General features: G+C 42.5%; 1 protein-coding gene across 1 annotated transcript in view; it reads right to left on the bottom strand.

Moving 5' to 3' along the window:
• pcdh1a (protocadherin 1a) overlaps nt 1-17,582 on the bottom strand; it is an 87,091-nt gene extending 69,509 nt beyond the window's left edge. The window contains exons 1-3 of the mRNA XM_035177801.2: nt 16,999-17,582; nt 8,654-9,468; nt 5,589-7,775 (exon numbers count right to left, since the gene is read on the bottom strand). Coding sequence (XP_035033692.2) covers nt 5,589-7,775; nt 8,654-9,448 — 2,982 coding nt within the window. The 5' untranslated portion in view covers nt 9,449-9,468; nt 16,999-17,582. The remainder of the gene's footprint in view (nt 1-5,588; nt 7,776-8,653; nt 9,469-16,998) is intronic.
• Between the last annotated feature and the right edge of the window lie 10,221 nt (nt 17,583-27,803).

Genomic DNA, 27,803 nt, shown 5'->3' with positions numbered 1-27,803 from the left:
AGTGAGGTGTGAAAGAAAGGTGCCAGCTCTTAAACCCAAAAGGGCTAATTAACAGCTCTAATGGCTTATGTAAGTCACTGGTTTCTCCAGCAACCATCATGAAAATATCACACATTCAAAGGTGACAAGGGAGGGGAAGTAAAACAAGGAAAAAAACTAGGAGGATAATGTTGGAAGGGTACACAGACCTCCACCTTTCTGGTTTGAGATAAGTAAAGCTCACTATATCATTTCTAGACACAACTGTGCAGCAGCAGCAGCTTGACAATGTGGTAAGACATGAATCTTCAATGAGGATTAGGACTGTATCTATGATTTAACTAAACAACATACAAGTTTAAATGAACAAATCACTCATTTATTTCTACAATGACTCCATCACACAAATTTTGAATGAGTAAATGTGTGTGTGTGTGTTTTTAGTTTATATAAATATATTATAATATAGAGTTATTTTTCAATCATAATTCAGGAACAACATCTGCAATGTCAACTCAGATTCTCCACACTGCACATGACATGCTGTGCATCATGCATTTTAACTGTGCAGGCTATTGCCACATTGACAATAATTCCTTTGAAATATGCACATTTTGCTGCTTGTAATTGCCTACCCAGGCTCAACAACAAAATTGTGACATACACCAGAGGATAGTGTCACTTGCCAAGACCCTGAGGACAATTCCCAATGTCCCCACTTTAATTACAATACTACCCAAACAGGTGCAAGCAGTGTGAAAGCAATTGTAAGGACTTCAATTCAGCACATGGATGCTAAAGCCCTCTTATCACCAGCGGGCTCATCGGGTTTGTTTAAATCTATTATAGAAATATTTTTGGCTTTGTTCGATAATACATTTGCACTTGCTAAGGCTTATTATTTCTTGCCAAAAATGTTTATCTTATCGGAAATAGAAGAACACAAGTGACAAACTACCAGTTAATATGGCTCTTTATAAATCTAATTGAATTTAATTGAATTTAATTTTAAACGCATTTGACACGTTTAAATTGTGTTTGTGGTATCATTTAAAGGGTGTTAACAAAGGACCAGAATGAAAAGGAGTCCGTTTATATCAGCCTCGCTCGGGCCTATCATCTTTCTCCATCTGCACAGAGGCTGTGGAACAGTTGGCAGCAAAAAAGCTCTGTCCATGGTTCTGAATTTCATTGGTTCAAGACACACACTGTATATGACAAGCCTTGGTTACAACTGTGGTTCAGGATTTGGATGTCCAAGTCTGTTTCTGGCATTATTTCTATTTTATATTGCAAAAAAAACAAACATTATAGTATTATTTAGAATTTGATGTGAAGCAATGGATATTTTTTGCCCAACTGTGTTTAGACTCCATAATATGCAATATCCCAGAAACTGCATTTCAGGAATTCTGTGCCAAAGTGGGTTAATCTAAAGCAATTAGAGGGCTGCAAATTTCTCTTCTGAGTCTTGGGAGAAGATGAAAACGTCTCTGAATTGATAACAGCGCTATCTCCTTGTGTAGAAAACAAAACAAATATGGCTTCACACATATAGCTGGCAAGTGCTTAGATAACACTGCGATCTAATTAGGACATCTAAAACATCTGTCGGGGTTTGGCATCCTCAACAAGCCACTCTTCAGTAAAGAGCATTTAAACCTTCCACTATCCACCCCCGAGCTGTTCTCAAGGCTAACATTAATAAATGTAGACTTTTCTATAAAATGTAAATGTATACTTTGAATCAAACATAAAATTCTAACAGACAAATCAACCGATGTCTGTAAAGTAAGTCCAGAGTCAAGGTGGTGCAGCAAACAGGGCTAAATCCAAATAAATATTAGAGCTCTGTGCCCCACCCATAATGATGCATGTGTAAGACTGCTCTCTTGTTTATGTTGAAATATATTCTTTATACACCCCTGACTGATTACCCAATCTACTGCAAACATGTCATCATGTATGGCCTCCTTATGGATTTTGTGAGCCCTGGAATGATGCTTTCACTAGTCCTGAGGCGCTAACTGAGCCCTCATGACGAGACATCAAACTCCAACCATAATCTAAAACTACTTGCAACCTTAACCCTTAAAGTTTCAGTGTTCAGAATGTAGTGAAATCCAGTGGTGAAGTTGCATGTTGAAGCTGAATACCTCACCCACCCCTTCCAAACATGAAGGAGAACCTGTGGTAGTTTCAGTTTGGGCTACTGTAAAAAACATGGCGGCCTCTGTAGAGAGGACCCGCTCCTGAATATCCCAAATATAAAGTATTTAAATATAAAGGGCCCATTCAAGGGTAAAGAAAACAACAATTTGTACAATTTAGATGAAACACACTCGTGAAAACATCACTATCAATCAATCAATCAAATTTTATTTGATTTTTATTTATAGCCCATATTCACAAATCACAATTTGTCTCATAGGGCTTTAACAAGGTGACATCCTCTGCCCTTAACCCTCAACAGGAGTAAGGAAAAACTACTCAAAAAAACCTTTTAATAGGGTAAAAAGAACGTAGAAACCTCAGAGAGAGCCACATGTGAGGGATCCCTCTCCCAGGACGGACACAAGTGCAATAGATGCCATGTGTAAAGGAGAACATCATCAAGATAAGGGTATTTGCAGCATTGATTAGAACACTAGTATTATTTTATACTCAGTATCTGCCTGTAGATTCCTTTCACCTAAATCTCACACACTGAGCCTTTAAGTTCCTTTTCCACTGGTCAAAAAACTTACCAACATCCACCGACATTGGTCTTTTGTCTGCAATGGGAATGGATTCAATCGGTCTTCCCTCCTGGGTCAAATGACTCTGAGATAGACACCGTTTTTTTTATCAGCTCCAGCTCCAATTGGCATGATGATGGAAATCAGACACCCGGGTGAACGTGTGACTTTGGCAAGACAGCGAGGTGAGAGAGCGCCTCAGTTTTCGTTGCATTTGTGACGGAGAACATGACGCACCGGGGGAAACGAGAGAAGAGCAAACTCCTCTCGTGGCAATGGGAAAGAAGTTGTCTTTTACTGGTATATACCCGCTAATTTTGGTGTAAAAGATGCAAAAGAAAGATGTAAAAACTCTGTAAAACTGTAAAAAATATCATCATGTTTTAGACATGCCCTCACCTGAAATATATCTAAAACTCAAAGTGGTCCCGTTACAGTTTCTAGATCAGCTTGCTTTAGTTTATCGAACAGTGACACAGACTTCACCCAACAGTAGATTGGTGTTCATAAGTGAACTGTGTTTAATTAAAGCCCAAAGGGCTCTGGAGAAGAAGGCTGATAATACTGCATATCGTTACAGAGCTAAATTCTGTTTGTGGAGCGACTCTTCAAATCCTTTCGAAACAGTGTTGTAATATCAGTTTAACTAAATGAAGCTCATTACCATTCATAGGCTCACAATCTGTTTCGGAGCAGAATTGAATTTCAGACGTAATATACAGAAGTTTCGCACAAATCCAGACACCTGACCACATTCCCACTGAAAAGCCATTGTTGTGAGTAGCACAGTTAATTAAAGCAAGGGCACCACTCTACATCTGTCACATCACTTGGCAGTTACTTTAATTATATATTTTGGTCAATCTGTTCTTCCTGATGTGAGAGGGGATGCCATACATGAGACAACATCTGCTGAGGTATGTCACATGAGCTTCGGCATCTGTCCATGTTTTTACAAGGCCTGTCAATCATTCGAGTCATGTCTCATACACATTTATGTTTTCATATTGAGGAGCCGACAACAATGTCAAGCGCTGAGAGCCTACATCTGTGCCGCAGTTACAATTAACACTCTCACAATAAGCTGCAAATCTACGCTCATATACAGAGATTGGCACGACACACACACACAAATACCCAGACACACCCTGTGGCTTGTAGTCATTTCTGTCCCTTATGTTGTCCATCAAGGAGACAGTGGTGACTGTTCTCCAAACTGACTCCACCCACAAAGGCTCGTGATCACCTCAGCTGTCAGCGAGCATCTGTTGAAACTACCAACCAGCCAACTGTGTGACTGGCTCTGAAGTTGTCTCCACAGAAAATGTGTCACCTGCTCTCGTTCAGAACTCGGCGGCGTCTTTTTTTTTTCCACGTTTACTTTGGCTAATTTTTGTGTGGCACAATGCATCTGCAGAGAAACTGTCAAACTCTTTTGTTTGGATGGCACTGCAATGCAAGTTATGGGAGCATCTGGAAAGCCCATGTCAACCTGTCGTGCATTAAAATAAATTGTATGCATCAATGTCATATTTTCAGTACAGACTATCTATGATATATTGTTTGAATACAAGTGTAGCATCATGAATATTGCATTTATAGAGCTGGTTCTTATTTGTGTGATTTACAAATATGTGTCGTAGTTATGGTCACTGTTCAGTTAAGTTATGCTGCTGATCATTGATGTACTGTGTTTGTTTGAGAGGGTATTTCCCTGTAGGAGGCAGTCTTTGGATTTGGGGGTACTTAGAAATTGAGTTGTATTGTTTTTGCTTCCTACGGATACTAGGCCTTTTTTTCTTTCACATTGAATAAGTCGAGTCATCACTTTGAAAAAAGAGATGCATCGAAATAGACTGTGTATATCTGTCTTGATAAATTGATGGGATCGTAATACTATACGGAATGTTACACTATTTAAGGATTATCGTAGTCTGCTTGATCCTCCTGCTCACACAAAAATACACATGTACATTTGTTTAGTCCAAGACGCACATTCACACACTTGCAGATGACACAGAAACCTAGAGACACACTACTTTCCTGTCCCTGGACAATTTTTCTGCTCGTAATCCCCTGTGTGTCTATTAATGTTTCTGTTTCCATGGCGATTCAAACCCTTGCCAAATGTTCTTAAGATAACAGGAGATAAGAGCATAAGGAGTGGGGAGATAAGACCAAGTGACCCGCAGAGATCAGAGCACCAGAGGTCAGGCAGAAGAGCTGAAATAAGTCACTGAGAAATGGACTTTGCTCAACTCCACTACCAATCTCACAAAAAAAAAGGGCCATCTGGGTTTGAATTACATACCTGGAGGAACATTTTTGTGTATCCAATTTCACCCTCCAGAGTGGAAGCTAATCAAATACTAAGACAGCAAGTCACTGCGTTAAAGTGATTAATTGATACTGTAATATATCTATGAGTCCTTACATTATTCCCAGAGCACATTTGTGTTGTCAATGTGACGATAGCAATAAAAAAGGAAGGGAATGCAATTTTTCTAAAGTTAAAATAACTTGGGAGATGAAAGACATCTTGTCTCTTCTTATTGCATCATCTCATCACATTAAATGTTTAAGTATCCTTTCGTGTTTTTACAATCTGGACTGAAGGCACAATAATAACTCAAGCCATTCACGTTTTCTTTTAATTTGGTATTAAACTACTGTCTTTTAGGTATGTTATGACACTACTACTGGAGCTGAAAACACAGTCCTACATGAGAGCTCAATAAGAATACCACCTATTAGGGGATCTAAAATTAAACTGTCCTTCTTCAATGCCCTGAAACAACGTGACAAATCAACCATCCACTCCTCTGACAGACCATTCAGGCAGCAGTTAGATTATGGAAGGCATGACTTTACCTGTTTGTTGTTGTACTTCGGTTGGCTGGTCTTGTAGCTGTAATCTGAGTACTGGTCTGATCCGGTCGAGTTGTCGTCTCCTCCCGTTCCTACAAAGGTGTTGGCAGCGGGAAGGTCCTGGACAGCCTGATGCTTCTGTGAGGCAGAGGGCGATTGGGCCTGCAGCTGGATGGAAGGTAAGGGGGAGTTGGAGCGGTAGTGCCTGCCTATATCTGGGCTTCCTGGTGAATAGGTCAAGGGCAGGTGTATCCTGGGGCTATCATTGACTCCATCGAGGTTGAACTTGAGACTCTTTTGGAGGCTGACTTCCTCGTCTTCTCCAAGTGGTTTCGGGGACTTTTGGGGTTTTCCTTTCCTCCCTCGTTTGCCTTTGGTATTCTTTGGTGCCTGTTTGGGTGCGTATAAGTCCTTTGTTTCTTTTTTGCCAGCCTGATACCCACTTTTAGTTTCTCTCTGGATGCGGTGTCGAATGAACACCACCACCAAGATCAACATGACGACACCTGCCACACCGGCAAGGCTTCCAAATAAAATGTTACTACGCTGTGCTGCAAAGCCACTGTCAGGATCCCCAGCAATGTCCCTGTCCAGTGGAGTGTAAAGACTGTGTCCTACTAGGGCCTCCACTAAGCTGACGTTTGAAATGGTTTCATTGACATAGATGTGGACCAGGGCAGTTGCGTGACGAGCAGGCTTACCCCTATCGCTCACTCGCACCACTAGGCGATGCAGTCCACCGTGTTTGCTGGTCATCTCCTTTGCGAGAGTGATCTCCCCACTGGAAGGGGAGATGCGAAATAGCTGGTAAGGGTTTCCACCAGAGATACTGAAGACCAGTTCTGCGTTAGGCCCACTGTCCAGATCTTCAGCTTCCACTATCTCCACATGGCTGTCCGGGGAAGCTAGAGGAGACAAACGCCTGAAGGAGGAATTGGAGGGCTTAGTAACCACAGGGTCATTGTCATTTTCATCCAGTACATTGATATTAACAGCCACATATGAAGACCTGGGTGGCTCTCCTCTGTCCACTGCTTTTAGACGGAAGGTGTAGCTGCTCTCTTTCTCCCTGTCGAATGAGATGCTTGAGAGAATGGTGCCTGTTCCATTTTGAACGACAAACTTCCCTCCATCAGGCTCTACAGAGAGTTTAACATGAGCATTCTCACCTTTATCCACATCCAAGACTGTTACCATACCAACTGGACTGAGGGGAGGCATGTTTTCCAAAACTGAAAAGCTGTAGCCGCTGAGCATGAACTTGGGGTCATTGTCGTTGCGGTCAAGGACGTTTATCACAACAGTCGCTGATCCTTTATGAACAGGTGAACCTTTATCTGCTGCTGTGACACGGAACTCATATCTTTCTTTATGTTCACGATCAAGTGGGCTTCGGGCTCTGACTTCACCTGTATTTGGGTCAATCTCAAAGAGACCTTTGATGGATGAGTCTGCCACTATATTATAGAGGAGTTCAGCATTCGTGCCGCTGTCAGCATCCGACGCTGTAACATCCAGTACCTTTTCCCCTGGTTGGTTTTCTTCCGCAAAATCCACCTCAAACAAGGTTGGGGAGAATATTGGAGAGTTGTCGTTCACGTCAGTCACCTGCACCTTCAATGAATTTGTACTTGAGAGTGCTGGATTCCCAGAGTCCACGGCCACAATCTCGACTCGGTAATCCCTAACCCTTTCGTAGTCAAGAGGAGTGGTGGTCTGTAGAAAATACTTCCTCTTGTTGTCACTGGATGAGTCACTGGCAGGGCGAAGCTGGAAGGGCACATCTCCCGCAACCACACAAGTTACCACGGCATTCTCTCCCTCATCCCTGTCAGACACTTGCACCAAAGCCACGGCTGTTCCCACTGGCATGTCTTCGGAAATGTTCGCCACTCCCTCGCTGTGTGTCACGAGACCAATGCCACGGATCTCCACGGCTGGTGCGTTGTCATTTTGGTCTGTCACCTCAATGGTCACAAATGTCTTTGAGCTTTTAGGTTGAGGACCCTTATCCTTTGCCATCACATAGAAGGACAGGCTGCTGATTTCCTCCCTGTCCAGTGGCCCTTTGACATAGATAACGCCAGTGGACCGATCAATTCGCAGGAGTTTCGGCACTGGGTCTACCGCCTGATGAAGGGTGTACTCAATTTCTCCATTAGGGCCCATGTCCGAGTCATTTGCTCTGACCTGCAATTAAAGGAATTCCATGGTTAAAGGCATGAATAATGTGCAACAATTTAGTGTTATAATTAAAGGGAAGCCAGAGAAAGAGTTTCTCTACTAATGATTGACCAGTGAATAAATACATTAATCAATGAACCTTGATCCTTTAATTGCATTGCATGTTCACATCTTTATTTAGGTATATTTCATTATTTCTCTTCCCATCTGCTTCAGATGGTTATGTCACTGAGCTTTTTTCTCCTGTTCTTGTTTCTTTTATGGCCCAGAGAAAATGTGCAAATGGAAACATGATGAAATATTAGGGCTGCTTTTTCTTTCATGACAGTCAGTGCAATGTCACAGCAGCAGGCAGAGCAAATCCTACAAAGAGCATCTTACTCCCACACTCTGGCATTGTCTATCTCTAGCTCTATATCTGCAAGTAGAGTAGCAAAATAAATGCAATACGCGGCTTAATTACCTGTACAGGCATAATGTCCTAATGCTCATATTCAAAATGCACATTAGAGCAATTGGAGGGGATACAATTTACACATAAGAAGACATGTGATTCAACAATAACTAACCAGGGCCTTGTTTTCCAAGAATCCTGCATTAGTGGTTATATTTTGAATAGAGACTTCTTTTTAAAACAACACAAGAGTAAAATGTATTTGGTTTGTTTTCATACATTAAAGCTATATCGAGGGAATAAACACAGTGCAAAATGATTTTTTTCTACATCATCTTGATAAATTGGAAGACATTTGCTTTGTCTCTGAGCAGCTGAACATAAAATTCACAGCAGTACGTCAAGGTTCTTTGAATAATTTTGGTTGCAGCTCAACTGTGCACTTCAGATGGAAATTATGACTCAAAATTTGTTATTTAACAGATCTTACCTGCAATACAGAGTGCCCCACTGGGCTATTTTCAGAAACCTCGGCCTCATACGTGGACTTTTCAAACTTGGGGGCGTTGTCATTGGCATCAGTGACCACGACTCTAAGCAAAGCACTGCTGTAGCGCTGAGGGTTTCCTCCGTCCACTGCCTTGATGGTGAGATCATAGGCATCCTTTAACTCACGATCGAGGTTGCCCAGGACAATCAGCTGTGGGAGCTTCCCTCCCCTGTCGTCAGCCACTTGCAAACCAAACAGGGTTGCTGCATCTGGCCCGGCAGTCAGCGCGTAGTCGGCTACCCCATTCCTGTCTGAGTCCCTGTCTGTGGCCAAGGGTATGGAGAACAGCGCCCCCATGATCGTGTTCTCGGGGACAGAGATGGTGAGCACAGAAGAGGGGAACTGTGGGGTATTGTCATTGATGTCCTGTACCTCGATACGTCCTTCAATAAGTCGTGGGCTTTGATTTTGTATCAGATCTGTGACTGATACTTCAAATTCCAGGTAGCAGGGTTTACCCTTCGTCAGCGTGCGACAGTCCCTCAGGGTCTCTCTGTCTATGGGGATCTCTGTGGTGAAAATGTCCCCCGTCTTTCCATCGACACGGAGGTAAGGGGCACCCACCTCTAGCTTGTAGAGGTGACCCGAGTCAGGCAGTCCCTGGTCGGCTGCCAGGCTACCAATAAGGGTGTTGGGAGGCTGCTCCTCCTGGACGCGGTACAGGATACTGCCGTTAGCAGAGCCACAGCACAGCACCAGGACCCAAAAAAGCACTACGTGTGAATTCAGTTCCATTAGGTCATCAGAAGAAGGGCCTGTAAACGACAAAGAGAGCAGGTGTCAAAATGTTATCTGGAAGACACATTCATACATTTAGACCAACATATGCGACCTGTAAAAAAAGCTCTATAGGCTAGTAACTTAACTGTAATTTGAACAGAAGCCACATCAACAAAACAGAACAGAAACAAAACAAACATCATTGTATTGTTCTTTCTATTATATTGTCAACATGTTGAACTGAAACAACAACACGCCTGCAAGCACAATATAATCATCAGACCGCAACAAAGAGAGAATAAGGATTTTTCGAATGCAATCATAACTATATTCAAACATGTTTCCTTCAATTGCTTCAAAAAAGTACTCAACTTTATGTATTTCATGAAGAAGCTAATGTAGGGGAAAAAAGAAGATATTTATTTGGTGAGCTACACGCAAAACAAACTTGAGGGCCAGGGCGGATTATTTCAGATTTGTAATCAAATAAAAAAAAAAAATGCAAACTCTCAGAGATTCAACACAGCCTAAGATGATAATTATTTCAGTATAACACTTCATGATAATTAGAGTTGAAGCAATGTAGCTCAAACAGTATAAACCACCCTCAGAAATAAGTCCTCATGAACTTGCAATGCGATGTTGTCTATTGACAAAGCTAAACTGCTCCATCTAGTTCATTACCAGTCAGGCCTCTAACAACATGGTTTTGCACACTAAGGGTCACAGAGGCAGGGAGATCAATTCTCCTCATGCAGATTATGCAACTTGGCCATTAGCTTCACATGTGGCTTGCAACAATGCACAATGCAAGAAATCCCCCCAATGCTCCTTTGCTACTGGCGAGCTCAAACACTGCAATCATTGTTTGATTTTGAACTTTTCAACTATGTAATTACGACCCATTATTTTAGTGTCTTCTTTGATCTGTATTCCCTCCAGCTAAAGAATTCTGGCTTTTTTTCATGCTGCAGTGATTTTAGACTATAATTATTTCCAATGTATGTGTGTGTGTGTGTGTGTGTGTGTGTGTGTGGTGTTCTATTTGGTAATTGAAATGGGAGCAGTCATGAGGTTAAGTATCAAGGTCCAGTGCTCTGCAAAACTTAGTGGTGGCAGCATTTTACCAGTTTAGTGTGTGTGCCGCATCTGTGAGTGCCTGCTCACTAATCATGTAGAGTTCACTCCTGTGCGTGTGTCCACTGCTGCCCAGAGCAGTCCCTATTAAATAATGTTCCTTTGTCGCAGTCTTAACAAAATTGCAACAATACAATTTACTCAACTTTCTTGAATGATAAGATTTCCATAAGCCTTCAAAGAACATTGGGGTACTAACGTCTTGGCTTTTATTTTAGCAAGTAGCAAATGATCGACTCACTTTAACACAGAAAACTGAAAAATAAAATAATGCACAGGCACTGGGTCTAGTACTGGCCAAAACCGTAAGTGTAGGGATTGGAGAGTAAGCAGTGGGATCAGTGTATCCTTACTTTGTGTGGGTTTGAGAGAGATAGAAATATACATGAGTATGAGCAGCTAGTGTTATTCAGAGTTCAAATCTGAATTTTGCATTCTGCATGTCCTTACGTGAAAAGATAATCCAGAGAGGGGCAAAGTAAATGTGTATTAAGCCAGACAGCAAAACACAAACATACAGAAATCCGATGAGAAATCCAATTCCCTTTGAATACATTAAAATTGGAAGTGCAGGTTATTGATGTACTAATTGCGCAGATATCGATTGTGTCCCTCTTTGCATTTTCAGGGGAGCCATCTAGTCGATGTGGCGTGAACAGCCGGTGTGTTTTCTCTTGGTACATGTGTTGCAAACGGAGGGGGAAAAGGCAAACGGGAGCAAAAAACGAGATCAGAGGGTTCACGTGAAGAAACGTTTCTTATACCTAACTGACGCTTCACAGCCAAACATCATCAGTCGTGATGTCAGTTAAGAAGTGCGAGGAGGGAGTTCTACATGAAACTGTAAAATCTTCAACACTGCTATCCCGGCTTAAAGATCAGCATGCAGACATGTCTATTAAATACAGACATTTAGATTCGGAGTCACTCAAATTGACATGCGTCGTATTGAGATCTGAAGAATCTAATAAAAAATTTAAAAAACAATTTATTGTATGATATGGTCACATGTACGTAATCATATTTAACACCTGCATCACTTTGCATCCCCCCCCCCTCAATATTCACTGTGTATTTTAGGTTACAAGTAAAGAGACGATCCGGCAGTCGGACTGTAATTAATTAGTTTAGATATAAGTATTCCTCCGCTATTACAGCCGCCTCTAGAATGAATAGGCATCCTTTGATAGTGACATGATTGTTATGGTTGGTGACACTCATGACTTAATGTCTTCCAGTTGGCCTAATGCCTGTCTTCCAGATGGCACTGTGCCTGGCAGCCACAGCGAATTGGTGTTCCTTTTTTCTTTGTTTGCGTTTACATTAAAATTCATGTTGTTCATAAAATATGGGTTTTGCCATCACTCAGTGCAGATCTCTTATCGCCTAAATATTATTGACACCATGCCTATAGGTTTTTTTATCTCACATTTCTCAGTTATCTCACAATTTTTTTCCATCAAAAGCTTGTCAGGATGGTTTTAGTTTTCTTTCTCATCTCTGACAAAGGGGATTATTTCGCCACTGGAGGATGTGAGTCTCCTTAAGCAGCTACGCATTTCACCAAAGTTCACTACCTGAGCAGCAAAAAATGGGTGAATTAAAACTGCTGAACACAACTAGGAGTGACGTTTCCTGCAACTCAGCGCTTTTTCTCTGAAAAACTTGGTTATCATCTGCCATCCCAGATGGTGTGGTAGACCCACAAGACTTCACGCTGATGCAGGGAGATTGTGATACATAACTCAGCATAAAAACCAAGGGAGGAACAAGAGGTTAGTTTTCCACTATATTAGTATGTGTCATATTAGAGTCCTGGCCAACCACTCTTAATAAAACTTTTTTTTTTTTTATGTTGTGTCCAGGATTAAGGTTTTGGCGTCTGTTAGGACTGAATTGTACAATAAGAGTGCCAACAAGTGAGGCATATATTACAAACTGGATACGGCATTGCAACACAAATCTTCGGGACGTGTGAGGCTGAGAAATTGAAATCCTTTTGGCTATGAAAAGTCGCCCTGATAACTCCCGAACACTGTAGCTCACTTTAAGCAGTGATTACAGATTATAACTAGAAAATTGCAAGCTACAGTACAGTGCTCTGTGGTCACTTCACCTCAGGACAACTTGGACCGGACTAATTCTTGGGTGACCCCAACTGTACTACAGGTTTTATGAGGGTAGCCTACACTCTACCTCCTTCATGCAGAGCTATTTTAGTTCTACAGACCTTACAGAGCTCCTGGTGTAATTTCCGTATGCACTGTATGCTGCAAGAAACATCCTGCTTAAACAGACGAGCACACTCAGTCAGACACTTACGGAGGTGCTCTGGAGCAACAAATAATATTCCGAAGAAATATCTTTCCAAATAGAATCAAAGCGTTTCACTGTCTGAGTGAAGAGAGGACATAAATTCCACCAGTGAAAAAGCATGCAGCACATAGGCTCACGCTGTGATCGTGCAATAGTCCAGATGGTTCCAGCACAGAGAAAAAAAAGTGAAGGCAGCCTGTACCACAGTATGGTAGTGGACCTTCAAAGACTAAAACTGGGTCCTGTGTTATCTACATCTCATGCAAAGAAATGTTTGACTTTGCAAGCGAAGGAATGCAGTCAAGGCAAAATTGTTCAGCAGTGGAAATTGAGGCTTTTAAAAAAACATCACAGAAGTCCGCCTGCCACTGCGGGACCGAAACCCAGCTGATTAAGACCATGAGGGGCGCCAAGTGCAAGTGCAACAGCACTGGACTGGAGAGTCGGTGTTTAATGACTCATGCTCAGCGTGGCCGTCAGTCCACACACTCGCAAGCGGCAGGAGAAGCTCACCCAAGCATACCTCTTCACCTGCCAATGACCTCTTCAGATAAGAGTGTCCCTAAGAGACAGTGAGTCTCACTCCTGCCCACCCTGTCACCTCAGAGTGTCTCGTCACTGAGGGTCGGCGATTCAGTCAAATGCAGGAGGGATTTGATTGATGAAGGACCGCATGGATGTTCTACTCTCTACTGTTAAATATAGACTTGCAAATAAACAGCATATACATAGATAGATAGATAGATAATAGATAGATAGATAGATAGATAGATAGATAGATATTATCATACACTATAAAAACTGAAAAAGTGCATTCGATTTTTTTAGAAATCAAAATAAAGATATGCAAAAACCTCAAAAAGAAAAGGTAGAAGACCTGAATTGTAATAACGGGTAGGCGGATGTCTCCTCACATTAAGCCTACTTTCCTGCTCCTTCTGATCTCTTCCTTATCTCACGAGACTGCCAATTTCCTCCAGTGCCATTTTGAATGACAGTGGACACCCAAATTCTTCCTAGCAACTGCTGAAAATCCTTTAGCCTCCCATCTCCCCTAAAGGCTCCAAACCCAGTGCCAGTGCTGAAGGTGAAACACTCCAGTGGCAGCTAAGCATCAGTCAAACTGCAAGGTCTGATTGAGACTTGCCCGGAGCCCTCACATACTGCATCACCCAGCTGACCCCATTGTTCAAGAGAACATTTAAACTTATACAAGTCTACAATTAGCATCCCTTCCTGTGTCAAACTGTGCGCAGTTGGCCTCGTTCCCGAGAGGGATACAATCCCCTGCTTTAATGATGGCAGGGGTCCTCAACCCCATGCTAAGACCCTGTTCATTCAGCCGGTCTTCTAAAACGGCAACTACCAGTGCTTTGGTGTGTTTCCTTTCCACCGCAGGCAGTTGTCAAACTGTCTGCAGCAATGTTGACATTTAATAGACTGGAGGAATGGGAAGTATAAGGTTAATTGGTGCATTGTAATGTTAATGTTGGGCACAAGGCATCTGTATTAATTGACTCTTACTGCAGTTTCAGTGCTTATCAAAAAATACACATAAATTGGTAGCTCGGACCAGTTTGGATAGTATACAATGTGCTAATGTTAATTATTATTGAGGAAAATAAAGCGTAAATCTGAATAGGAGATTTATATGAAAAAATATGACATCTATAAAAGCAGCAATCAATCTATCATCAGTATTTCCTTAGAAGGTATTGAAGGAGATTTGTTGATGCTTTTTTAGATGTAAAATGTCAGTTTTTGGCTTTAAGTAGAGGAAGTAGAAAAACATGTGGAGGTTTGTGGCTGCGTATGTGCCGTTATAACACATAATTAAGAAAACTGTCACGTGTTTCAAAAAGTCAGGTATTTAGAACATGAACAATATAATTGTGTTGCTGAGCATGAGCCCCTGTCCTGGTTACCATAGAGACAGACTATCTACTGAGTCAACTCAGGGACCGACTGGGTGACATTTGCTCTTTAAGTTGGCCGCTGCACGGGTCCAGAAGAAATGACGCAAGCATAGAATTAACCGAGGCATAATTGTGAAATTACCGATGTGTCAATGTGGGTTGTAGCTCCAAGAGAAACAATTTCAGGTAAATGAAATAAATGGCTTGTTTCTTGCAAATTGCTTGTTTTTGTTTGGCAGTGACTGCAGGGGAGCCTGTGACTCAGGAGCACGAGCAGTCGGCTGCCTCCTCTGCAGGACCAGAGCTTTCACCTGTTACCTGGTACAAATCAAGCCCGAGAATTTCTGCTGAGGGATGTGCTCTCGTCGGCTCCGCCACAGTGTGGAAAGATAACGGATAATTTAATGATTTTCTCAACTGATGTGATTTGATGTATTGGCTGACTCTGCGCCTTTAGCTAGTATAACAGGTGAAATCCATTTCCCTCCCACTAGCTTGATTTATGACGGGAGGTATCACAGCTCTGGGTCTTCTTGCAGCTAATCTACCAATAGAATTTACTGCAAAATGTTACCCTGCACACTTCGAGTGGCTGTAAACCCCGGCTATTGGTAATGAGAAAGTAATGGCCTTTGGTTGGAAACACTTGTTATGGGTATGGGTAGTTGATTTAGCTATTCGTGTAGGTTTCTCCACACACAGAACCGCTGATGGAGGGTCACTAGTACCACATAAAAACACCCATTGAATGCACCGCTATCAAAAAGGCTGCATTGCCCGGCGTGTTTAAAAAGGGAGATATGAACTCACCGACAGGTCATACACTTTGGATTTTTTTTTTGTTGCTTTGTGCATGTTACTAAAAAGCAGAGGTTTGGTTAGATTTCCTCACGGGGTTATTTGGCTGCTTTGGTGTTAGTCTGTAAAGGCCGGTGCTCTCAAGTAGCTGTCAGGGCAGTGGTGTCAGGAAAAAAAACCATTCAAGCCCTTTCTGTGATAGGATCTTTACCAAATGGCAAACAGTTAGCCCATTACATGACACTAGATGGATAGATAGCTGGATGAATAGAAAGATGGATGGATAGACAGACAGACAGACAGACAGACAGACAGACAGACAGACACACAGACAGACAGACAGTTAGACAGACAGATAGATTGATAGAGCTCAGGTCATCCCATTCATCGGCTCCATGTCTCGCAGACAGTTTGTCATATATGGGCTACTAGTGGGTCACAGGCCTGTTTTGATCCGCTCTGTTGTGACGGTCTACAGTGTGTGGGGGAACTTCCGACATCTCTATGTAGAGCACACCATTATAATGTGCCTGGTGGTCGGTGGAGTGGCAAGAAACAACACCCCAGACCCTCACTGGAAGGAGAGAGGAGATTACCCGTGCGGATGCGCTGATCAAAGATTTCTTCTTCTTTTTTTCCTATTCTATTCCTTCTCCAATTATATGCACCAATCCCCTCCATAGGAAAGCTGTCGATTGGATATTAACGCCGGCAGACTATACTTCAAAATTAGGGCTATTTGCGCAGAAATCGTTACTCGTGAGTAAACAGGGCTCCAAATAAAGATCCACTGATGCAGGCAATTAGTATGATGATGTTTGCAGTAAGTATAAAAAAGGAGATGGGGGCGAGGTGGAGGGGGTTGGATACGAATGGATCAGATTATCTGCTCCACAGAATCACAGAGGTAAAAATATAAAAAACAAAATGCGTCTGGACGCCGGTCCGGATCACATTGCAGAGCGTGCATTCATACTGTAGCTGAAGTGCAACGGTACGCAGACTTAATGCCATTACGCACGGTGGCTCGACCTCCGGTCCAGTCGGATGCGTTTTAATTGCGCCGGATCGTTTTTTTGTGTGTGTGTGTGTGTGTGTTTTTTTTTAACAATCGAAAGGCGAGTCATTATCGCGTGTGACACATCTGGACTGTTGCCTCCCGCATCAACCTGTAACACCGAGCAGCTGCTGCATGTGTCGGCGTCTCTCCTCGCAAAGTGCACCGCGGACAACTTGTTGTAATAACAGTCCCTCAGGACCATGCACGGTCTGCGCAATCACTCCATTCACAAGTCAGAGGCGTTTTCGAAAGAAACTTCATTCACATCGCGACACACATTCTCCCCACAGAATGGGACCAACTTTCTCCGGGCATTCGGCGTTTTATCGTTTCAGTACCTGATCCAGAGAGTTCTCGTTGTGCGCTTGTCGCGTAACCGTCCGCAGCTGACGCGTCCGCCGCCGGTGCTCCCAGAGGCAGGTGTCTATAACCCTCAAACCTCCATCACAGCGCTGGCAGCGAAAAATCACTTCCAAAAATCCATGAACTTTACGCGTCGGGAAAAAAATGTAAGGATTCCCCGTGTTTTAGTCGTCCTGTGGAAACGTCGGTATCGGTCTGTCCGTAAGTTCTGAGCGGGGGTTTGCGTGGTTCTCTTTAAGACAGGGCTGGGAAACGAGCAGTCTCATTCCATAAGGAGAGCCCACCGTGTGTCATCCTTCATTCAGTCCTCCAGTTGATCCCCGCCAAGATAATAATAACGCACGCGTTGGCGCATCCCTTTGGTCCCAAGTTTCTCCAAGCGCTTTCACCCCCCCCTCCCAGATGCCTCAGAGCGCACTCCTCGGACGCACCGGGTGTCTGAGCGATGGCAACGCAAATGGCATTTTTGTTTTATTTTGCAAAGAGCTGAGCGGTCCTAAAGAAGAAGCCCATCTGAGGCTTTTTCCAGAGAGCAAGTGGTGAGATGCTGTTAGTTACTCTCCCCCTCTCTCTCTCTAGCTCTCTCCCTCCCTCCCCCTCTCTCTCTCTCTCTCCCTCTGTACTCATCAGAGCGTGGGAGGAGGTGGGGCTCCCATCCACCGCAGCACACACTAACTTCACCCTCCAACACCGCTGCTTACCAGGGAAACGCTGCGATTCCTACAGCTTTACGGAGATCTCATCAAACTGGGTCAGCATAAACACGAGGGGAGGACGATGCTTCTTCTTTTTTTTTATTTTTATTTTTTCTCCTTCAAATGAGCGTCTCGTGTAATCACAGTGCGCATCCTTGACTTTTACGCCTGCTCCGAATAACCATCGCGTTTATGTCAAAAATGTTAAACTTGTCCAAATGTGATGTAACAGGTAGCCGCCACTGACAGTTTACTTGTTGATATGCATTCCATGTAGCCACACGAGAGGGCCTAAAATGGAAGCAGCCCCGGCCACTATTTATTCATTTGGCGCCACCCTCAGGCGGTTATAATAAAGAGAGGGGAAGTATCACAGCCTTTTGCATTAGCTGGGGATTTAGGGGAATGGGATCTTAACACTGCTTGGTGTTGGAGTGATGCGCATGGTAAATGTTAAGTGGAGACAGCCCCCATATCAATTGCACAGGAAAAGAAAGAGGCATTGCTCTCGGTGTGTGGAATAAACTCGTTATGTCTGGCATCATCTATTAAAACTGCAGCAGGGTAATTACCAACTTAAAAAAAAAAATTAAAAAAAATGCACTTGCTCAGGGTTATGAATCAGTGTGGCTCAGCAAGGGGTGAAATCCATCCCACGCCACGGTTGCTCTCTCCCCTTTCTCCCCAAACACTGATGCCATGTGAGCATAACTGCTTTAAGCACCGAGCCGGCAACAATGAGTCAAACACGGGTTTTGTCACAAAGGAAAGCCTTAAGCAATGTCCTCTGGAGAAAACTTGATTTCCTATCTTCCCCAGCCATTCCCCGGCAAGGAGTTTATCAGAGTGTTTCCAGTCTGTGATCCTTTACTCCTCCCCCATCTCTCATTAGCTGCAAACACACAGCTGTTGGGTTACCTCTCCAGGGCTCCCATTAAGAGCTGCCACTCAGGCTCCCGGTGTCCCTGAGCCAATCATGTGAGAGCTCCCGCCCACGCACTGCTATGCTATGCTGCTCTTCACCCGCCGTACTAATAACGTTTCAGTATTTTCACAGGTGGCCCATAAGTCTAGGAAGAAGAGGGCAGATAGAGAGGTGGTGGTGGTGAGGAAACACATCAACAGACGTTACCGTTTAGAGGAGTAAAACAAACAGGGCGTTCCAGTGCTGAGTGACCAGCCGTCAAATAATTACATTTCACATCAACATGTTCAAAAGCCTCATTTAGAAATAGTCGGTTATGTGATTGCAAACAATTTAAATTCATCATCTTTTCAGTTAGCAGAAATTGAGTTTGGCGATCTTCGGCTGCTTAATTGAATATTCTCTCTCAAACTGTTCAGCCGTGCGTTTTTGGCAACTAATCACATTAAAGAAAATGAGAATCCAAGGCAATGGTTTAATATAATCACACTTCAGGCCTTTGCAAACCAAATCCCTATACTTCCCGTATGTGTTTTACAATCCGTCATCCAATAAACCTTTCACACTGAGTCAGAGGAGCATCATTATTCCATTTGTTCCAAAAAGTCACGGAAGGAGATAAAATGAGGAAGGAGGATGGTTTTTTTGATCCTCTGCCTTCTTGAAAAAAGAAGAAGAAACACTGGGACACTATTCGATCTAGAGAAGCCGTCAGGAGGAACAAGAAGAATTTCATCTTCTGATCAGGAGCTGCAAAATTCCACTTCCAAGTCTATTTCAGGATGTCAGTAGTCCAGTTTGATTCGCTAACCGGAACTGAGGCTCCAAGAAAGAAAAAAAAAACATTTCTGTGATCCAATTGATCCCGAACAGCTCAGACAACTCCCTGAAACTCCGCTGACAGATGCAACAATCACAGCAAATCGAAACTTGTACGAAACCTTAAATGACAAACACAAGTTTCATAATCTGTGTGAAAATCGATAAACACAGCGTGAGGATGAAAAAATACAGACTTGGTTTGCAAAGACCTTTAATCTGTATGTGGTATTTATTTAAGTGATCGCATTTCTTCAACCACACAATAGCTTTGTCCATTTCAGGTATATAAGAGTGTCTGGAGATCCTACGTCACGTGATGCCTTTATTTGTCACCTTAAAGAACGTCTGTTTGTTTCCCTCTCACCTGCTTCCCGGTGGCCATATTTGAGTATGAGAGAGGTAAACCAAGGACAAGGCGAGGGGAATCTGTGCATCAGGGACAAAAGGAGAGAGAGAGAGAGAATGCCTCCAAACTCTCCCTGAATCCCCGGAAGAGTCTGCCCACCATGCAAGACGCTGGCCAGCACATCGTCCACACCAAGCTCTGCCTTTTTTTTGTTTTACAAATCTGACTTAGTCATACAAACAAATATAATCATCCCTTAAGTGTTTTTTTGAGACACATCTGCATTTCCGTCGAGCGATGCCGGAAACTTTGAAGCTCAGTGCTCTCGAAAAGAGGCAGACAGAATGGCAGGATTCCAGGATCAGGGTTTGAATGCCATTGCGGTGCGCAGTAACACAGTGTGTGAATGTGATCTGTATACATTTACATCTTTTCTCTTATCACATACCACACCTGGAGGAGGAGCCCCCCCACCCCACCCCTTGCGTGCACACATAACACACACCACCCTACATTCACGCACACACCTATCAACCCACAAACATACACACATTTTTGCAGGAGGTGTATACGGAGAAAAGACAAATAGACTTTACAACAGACTGATGCAAATCCAAGTATATAATGCAAATATATATGTAAACAGAGACAAAAATAGGTAAAATAAAAGCTGCAGCAGAATGTGAAGGCTAAATCCACGCTGAATGAGAATGGGCAAATATCTGCCACTGCTGATCTGCTCTCTATAGATACAAATAGTCAAGGATGCTGTACCCTCTGGTCACATCAGTCAGCGATGCCCGATGCAGATGTTGTGCCTCTGACAGGTGATTGAAAACATCATGGGGAAGCGAGGCTAGACGTTTTAAGCCCACAGGCACCGGCACAGCAGCAGTTTTCCACCATAATGTGATTCGGTGTGGATTTACTCTTTAAATGTCACCACAAAAAAAAAGAAAAAGAGAAAGAATCCAGTCAGGGGGGATATTTCATCCTCAGCTATGGAGAGAAACATCCTTTACCTGCCTCACATTTTCTTTTCTCTACTCAGGCAGACAGCGGGTAAAAGGACGTGTTGGATTCGGATTTGTAGCACATCCACTTGTGGAGCGGGAGCAGTCACAGATGGGTTGACCGAGGGATTGAAGGAGCAGCGATGCGAAAAGGAACTTTATGATTCTTGAACAGTTCAGCAGAGACTGAAAGCCCGGCAATACAGAGTCATCATTTTAGCGGGGGGGGGATCAATAAAGTGCCGTAAATCTGATTTACAAAATGTGTTCATCCTAACTGAAGTAAGTTTTACAGTTATTTGTGAATTAATACATACAAAATAATATTTATATATATATATATATAATTATGGAATATCTCCAAACCTAGGCCTTTCATTCCGTAATGGGGTATGCACATCCATTCATCTTCTTCACTTTTAATTCCTTGTTTAATTAGTACTTCTTCAGCTGTAACAGTTTGATCATAAAAGCAAGTCTCTTCTGTAGCCGGCCCAATTCCAGTAAAAATTTCCTACATGACTAATTTCTGCTTTGGTTTGATATTCTGCCGCTCAAATGATGTAATAACATAATCGTGCATGGTCCAATAAGCTGAGGAAATGTTTTTTTTGTAATATTACAATAGGACGGAATTTTTTTTGTATCTCCAATTCATTATGCAACTTTGCACCTGAAAATTTATGAAAGGAATATGAAGTGAGGATTATTAACAGTATGAATGGAGTTTCAGTTTGTGCTGAACATGTTGATATATCACTGTAGAAATCTTAACACCTCTGTAAAGATACAATACAGTGCCATTCAGTCTTAAACAGGGCGAGACGAAACTTGAAAATACACCCATGTTTTTGTTCTCACGTATACGGTGGCAGAGACATCTCACACAAGTGTATTATGGAAAACACAAATGAAAAAGCTACACAATGGAAACGGGTAGAGTTCCTTGCTGTGGTCTAGCCCTGGTTTGTGAAAACCTGGACAAGCCAGTCAACGCTTAAAATGGGATGCTTGTATATTTATATACGGTACAAATGTGTTCTTCCTTTGTGGGTGCTCCAAGCACCTGTATCCCCTTAAATAGACACGCATCAAATTGGACTGACTTGTCCAGGGTTTCCAGAACTGCAGCGCACATGATCGCAGAAAAAAGAAAAAGAAAAAGAAAAATACTTGACAGCAGTAAGTAACTCCGCTCATTGTCAACATTGTTGTATTGCTTTTGTGGCTTTTGGAGTCACGTTGTCACTATTGCATTTGTGTTGTTGTGGCCCTTTCATGTTTTCCATTGATTCTCGTGCGGGATGTGTCAGCCCCCTGTACACCCCAGTTGAATTTTGTAGATTATATCACAAATCTCTTGTCAAGAGAAAGAAAGAGAGGAAGAATATTTTTCTGAGGGCAGGTGTAATCTTTCAACTGAAACGTGTTGACAACTGATTTCTTAATGCCACACTGGCATTTTTAAGGAGATTTAAAAGAGGTGTTTACAAAGCTGTCAGCACCACATTAACAACTCACTGTCTGTCCTGTCAGGATTTAGCCTTCACTGTGTGTGTGTGTGTGTGTGTGTGTGTGTAAGGAGGCACAAGGCAGGTACTTTTGTTCAGATAGAATAAATAAAGATAAAGGGTTAGGGTTAGGGGTTGTGCTAAACCTTGTATGAGTAGAGAGATAAGGCTGGTGATGGTCATGGGTTAACACCGTACTAACACCCAGTCCCTTTCTTCTTCCTGAGTGAGATCTGACCCTCGGCTTCCCTCATAGCATCAAACACGCCGGTGGAGGTTCACAGAAATTCCACGCGCAGCCTCTGTCTCTCGTAGCTATTATTTACTGGGAGAATATACCGTGAACTTAAATCAAAACAAGCGAGAGCATTTGGACTTATGTTTGGCCCCGTGTGGTTTGGTTAATTAACAGAATGGGCTCTCTATCAAGCGGAGAGTATTAAGAGGGGGAAGGATCTGCATCACTCCCCTCTCTCCTGTAGGAAAAAAAGGCAATGTGTGAATTTGAGAAAAACGAAGGGGCTTTCTGGAAACAGCTCTCTCCATTGTTCACAAAGCACGGACTTCCAAACTAGAAACCTATGAGAATGAGTTCAAATTAATTTTCCTACAACAGTGTGCGCAATGAGTTTACTGTGCACTGTAGGGATGAGTAATCCTGTTACTGTCATGTAAATACGTCTCTGTCTTAGCCTCCCGTTATCTTGTTCCGTGCGTATATTCCAGGTTCCATGTAGCAGGGTTGGATGTCAGTTTGTGTCTCTTATAGGGGGCTGAGGGGGATTGGGGGTGCTGCTGCGGCAGTGTGTCTAACCACGCCAGGAGCCACACTACTTTGCATTTGCTTCCCCTCGCTCATTGTTTATGTTTGCCACTGGGCTGGGATTATAACCCCATGATTCTGACAGTCAGGCATGCAATGGCAGCAACAATAACATTTCAGATAGTCGAACAGAGGGCTTTAAGCACTCCTGCACTCATTTGCCGCACGGGCTCGACTCCTAACCCTAAAGAAAGAGAGGGAGAGAGAGGGGGTGAGAGAAGGAGGGAGGGAGCAAATTAAGATGCATACTGTTTTGGTCTTATGCTTTTGAAAAAAGATTAATTTATGTACAAATTCATGCATAAATAATGCAGATTGGAATAGGTTAGCCAATAGCATTCATCTAGTTTAGCAGGCTGAATTAGGGGATCAACTAATTGGGTGGTGGATGGAATTATTTTTGCTTTATTTTCCAAACTTCTCTTTTTTAATTTTAATTTGTTATTATTATTTACTGTGTATTGTGCCAAACAATTCAGCTGATTACACTCTCGCTCTAATGGGGCTGGGAGGGTTTTAGGATTGTTATGCTCGAGTTGAAGTAATTGCAGGAAAATAGCACAGTTCTGTAAGCTCTTAGCCACGAGCTTTAATATGGGCACGGTATCATCCACTTGGCTAAACTCTCACTGGGTTACATCTGGAATGGAAAACAAAAAGCATGGAGATGGCCATCTGCTTTTTGTTTGCTCATACTCATGTCCAAACCCAAATTAGCAAAGTAGCTAATGAAATATTAACATAATAGATAACTGGCTGGGATCAAGCATTTTAACATTTTCATTGATTTAATGATACATTTTGGACTAAATATTGTAAAAACTTGATAGTGATGCACGAGATGACACGTGTTTAGTCCAAGCTGAGCTACAGAGTTAATAAAAAGACCTGCTTGTTATTTTCTATGACGCCTGTGACAAGTTTGGTTGCAGATCAGGTTCTGAACAGCTCCAAAGTTTGAAGCAACTGAGCACACTAAACTAAAAGCCCCCTTTTCACCACATGTTCAGATACAAAAGTATTTTCATTTTAAATGCATTATCATGACTGATGTGGTTTTAATATTAAAGCTTTCATTTTGACCCGGCACCAAATCCAATATAAGACTTAAGATGTGTTTGAGGAAATACATGGGTTTGCCAGGGGAATGACTTCGGACAGATATAGCTGCCTCTGTATTAACCGCATTGTTATTTTCATTATTAGATGTTAGCAAAATGAGATCTCATGACTTTAATAATGTTCAGAATCAGATTCAGGCCTCTGAAGAAATCAAGGCGAGGGCTAAAGCAGGATATCACTTTTGTTTATTATTTTCAAATTATAATGCACATGAAATAATAAAAATAAAAAAAACAATGTTTGTGGATGCATAACAATAACAAGATGGCAGTGTATGTCTGTTTGTGCCTTTTCAGTCAGTCTGACACACAAGTCCCGTCGCATGCTATGAAGCAGTAATAGAGTTTATTTTACATTACAATTTATATTGAATCAAGTTGAATTAAATATGTAGGTAAGGCATAGGTGCAGAATATACGTCACAGCCTGGTGACGTAGACCACTGTCGGCCAACTGTGATTGGTCAGCTCGGGAACAATCCACTCTCTGTCTACCTCCACCAGTTCAGTGGTCATACACATCATCTCCTCTCACACCTCCTCGCTTTTCTACGTTGCCGTCATTTCAGTAAAAGTAGTTTAACATTCACAGGCTCCGACTCCAAACTAGCATTTAGCATTGTGATAACAGCAATAAGGACACAAATAAAATCAGGCTTTGATATGATATTGACTGAAATGAGAATACATGTCTGATGGTTGATATTACTACCTTCAAAAAGGAGTTTGTTTTTCAGCAGGGTGACTCAAAACTCACTAAACCCATTTCTATTACATCTTGGATCTGATCCTGATAAATGGGCCGATTCAATCCAGTTTTATTAATATGGTGGGATAGTCTTAGTCTTGGAGGTATGCACTCTCAGAGCGACCATCTAGTTACCTCTGCTAAAGAGGTTACGTTTTCGTCTGTGTTTGTCCGTTAGATAGCAGGATTAACCAAAAACTACTGGACAGATTACTGCAAAATTCAGTGGAATCCGGATCAGGCAGTGGATCTTTTTTTAATACATTTTTTTGCTTTATTCAACATTGCGAAATGGGTTCGTTTTTAACCATTTTTGTTGATTTCGCAAAAGATAATTCACCAATCTTGTATGGAGCTGATGTGTGTGAGTGTGTACAATTTGGTGCAGATCCGGTGGGGTTTAAATGTGGTTTCATTATGGGACTAGGGGGCCTTGGTGGAGGTATGGACTCTTTGAGTGCCCTTATCTTTAGTAGCACACACTATATGAACTGCCACAGCACTAAACCATCATTTGGTTTAGTTTAGATCTACATCTCTTTTAGACTTACTTGAAATCTCCAACTAAGTCTATTGTAGAGATGAGAACAGTTAGTCACTCATATGACATCCGACACATTCAAACAGCCTGTAGCTAATTAACCATACAAAGAGCAGTGCAATCGGAGTACATCATTCCCACAGACAGCATGCCTACACACAATGTAAAATATTTCATTTCCTCCTAATTCTTTTACCCGCAATTTTAGAGTTGCATTAGCATCTAAAAGGCTGCTTGCCAAGGCAGTGTGTCAGTGTGTGTAGACGTGGCAGCCTCTCACGGACCACATATTTCAGTGGCTTTGTCATTTTACAGGTCTTCAACTCTCAAGAGCACCTTTTTAACGCGGCACAACTCAGCTACAGCTGCCAAGATCTTGTGGAGATTGGCAGAGGGAGTTCGATGGACTACCCGGCATAAAATGAAGAACTGCAGCATCTTTGTTTTCAATGAAATGTGCCTACACAGCGACAGTCCAGGCAGGGCCGTCGAGTTGGATGCGCTTACTCGCTACCGAGATGCCAGGGAATCGTCACTGTCTGGTGTGCCATTGGACTGTGTTCATATCTATAAGGAAATGAGGGAGAGTTCTGTGGTTATAGTCGAGGCAGACCCCTGAGAACCAAACAGCAACACACCTCTGCATATTTCCCATCTCTGCTGGTGATTTCAGTCATGCACACACAACCAAAATGCTGCCAATATGTCAGGGTTGGACCCTGTTTATTTTACCGCTCTTACCCTTAAATGGAGAGTGAGCCATTTTAATTCAGTACACTTTTTGTCAAATTGTGCTAATATCTCCTAGTGGTCCGCTGGCTGTGTGTTTTGTGTGTATGTCAAATTATATTTTAATTACACAGCCCTGGCTCTGTATTTGGGAAAGAATGATTGCTAGATTACCTGAACACCACAAGACTGCTCCAGCCAATCAGCAACAAGGGTATTCGTGCACAAGAGATACAGTCATAAACAGTACATCCTAAAGGTACACTGATCCATCACCTGTGACTTTAAACCGAGATAATGCAATCATTCCTCTGCCATCTGCTAATGAGGGCCTCAGATAACGCACACCACCACTACTGTTTTCAGAACAACTACTGTTAGCAGCTGGAAAGGCTAACGCTGCTATCTCACAGGATGTTATACCGACAATCATTTTCAAAGGAGCGGTCCAACTGTTTGGAGCTGAAGCACCACAGGATACAGCTAACCTAATTAAAATAAGAAAATATTTAAAGGTAAAGACCCGCATGAACAGTGAGCTGTCTCACTGGTGGAGAGACCACCAGGAGTTGGCTCCGTGCTGCCGCGACAACACAGCAGCATGCAAGGTTCTCAGAGCAGACAGCAGCCAGCCACTCACACCGCTGGTGGAGCGGTTCATGGTATTATTATTTTATAGAAATAATATATTGAATGTTATTATTATTATTGTTGCCCATTTTCACTATCTCCACCTTTAATACCCTTTTGTCTTTGTTTGTCTCATCCATGTAGCACCAAGGTCCCAGAGGAACGACTCACCTTCCGACCTGTTCTACATCAATCTGTTCTAAGTTGAAAATCCATGCCTTTGATAATACCAATTCAGTTATATTTACGACTTATTTCTCCCATTCAATACCCGTGCTGCTTGGGTTGGTTCCAGACAAAGCAACGCGCAAGTAATCATTATCTGCACCTTATTGTGAATATACAGACACGAGTTCAAGAGGTGCATGCCCTACAGTTTTTCATGTGTCAGTCCTGGTGAGACTACTGAATAAAGTATTCTGAGGCCATTTGGGTTAAGTCCTCAGCAATTTGCAATGTTATTCAAGCTTCAAAGTCCTGTGGTACATTCCAATGAGTTGATTTTCTTTTATTACATTTTTTCTGTGCAATTCAAATTAAATTTGAATGGAACTCCTTGCAGAGGAAAAACACCACTGTGGTCTAATTTGGTGTATTAAGTTAATCTGCGCTGCAATTCTGTAGCTCTGCTTGTTCCGTGTTACAACCTGGTGCAAACTGTGAGGGGCTGAGTCACAGCACAAACTTCCAAACAGCTACGTGATTTAAGGCATTTTCAAACCTGAAAGTGCAAAGTCTTACCCAAGGTTCATGTCTTTGCAAGGTTTATACATTTGATCTTGTTAGATTGGATTTTACGTTGCAATTTACGAGCAGCCTAAAGACTTTTGTACAACATAAGCGCGTCGCTTCATCATCACCTACATGGGCTGAATC

This window comes from Hippoglossus stenolepis, chromosome 15 (genome assembly GCF_022539355.2).
Source record: "Hippoglossus stenolepis isolate QCI-W04-F060 chromosome 15, HSTE1.2, whole genome shotgun sequence".
Lineage (NCBI taxonomy): Eukaryota > Metazoa > Chordata > Actinopteri > Pleuronectiformes > Pleuronectidae > Hippoglossus > Hippoglossus stenolepis.
Note: the sequence above shows the minus strand (reverse complement) of the source record. Positions and strands in the feature narration are given on the sequence as shown.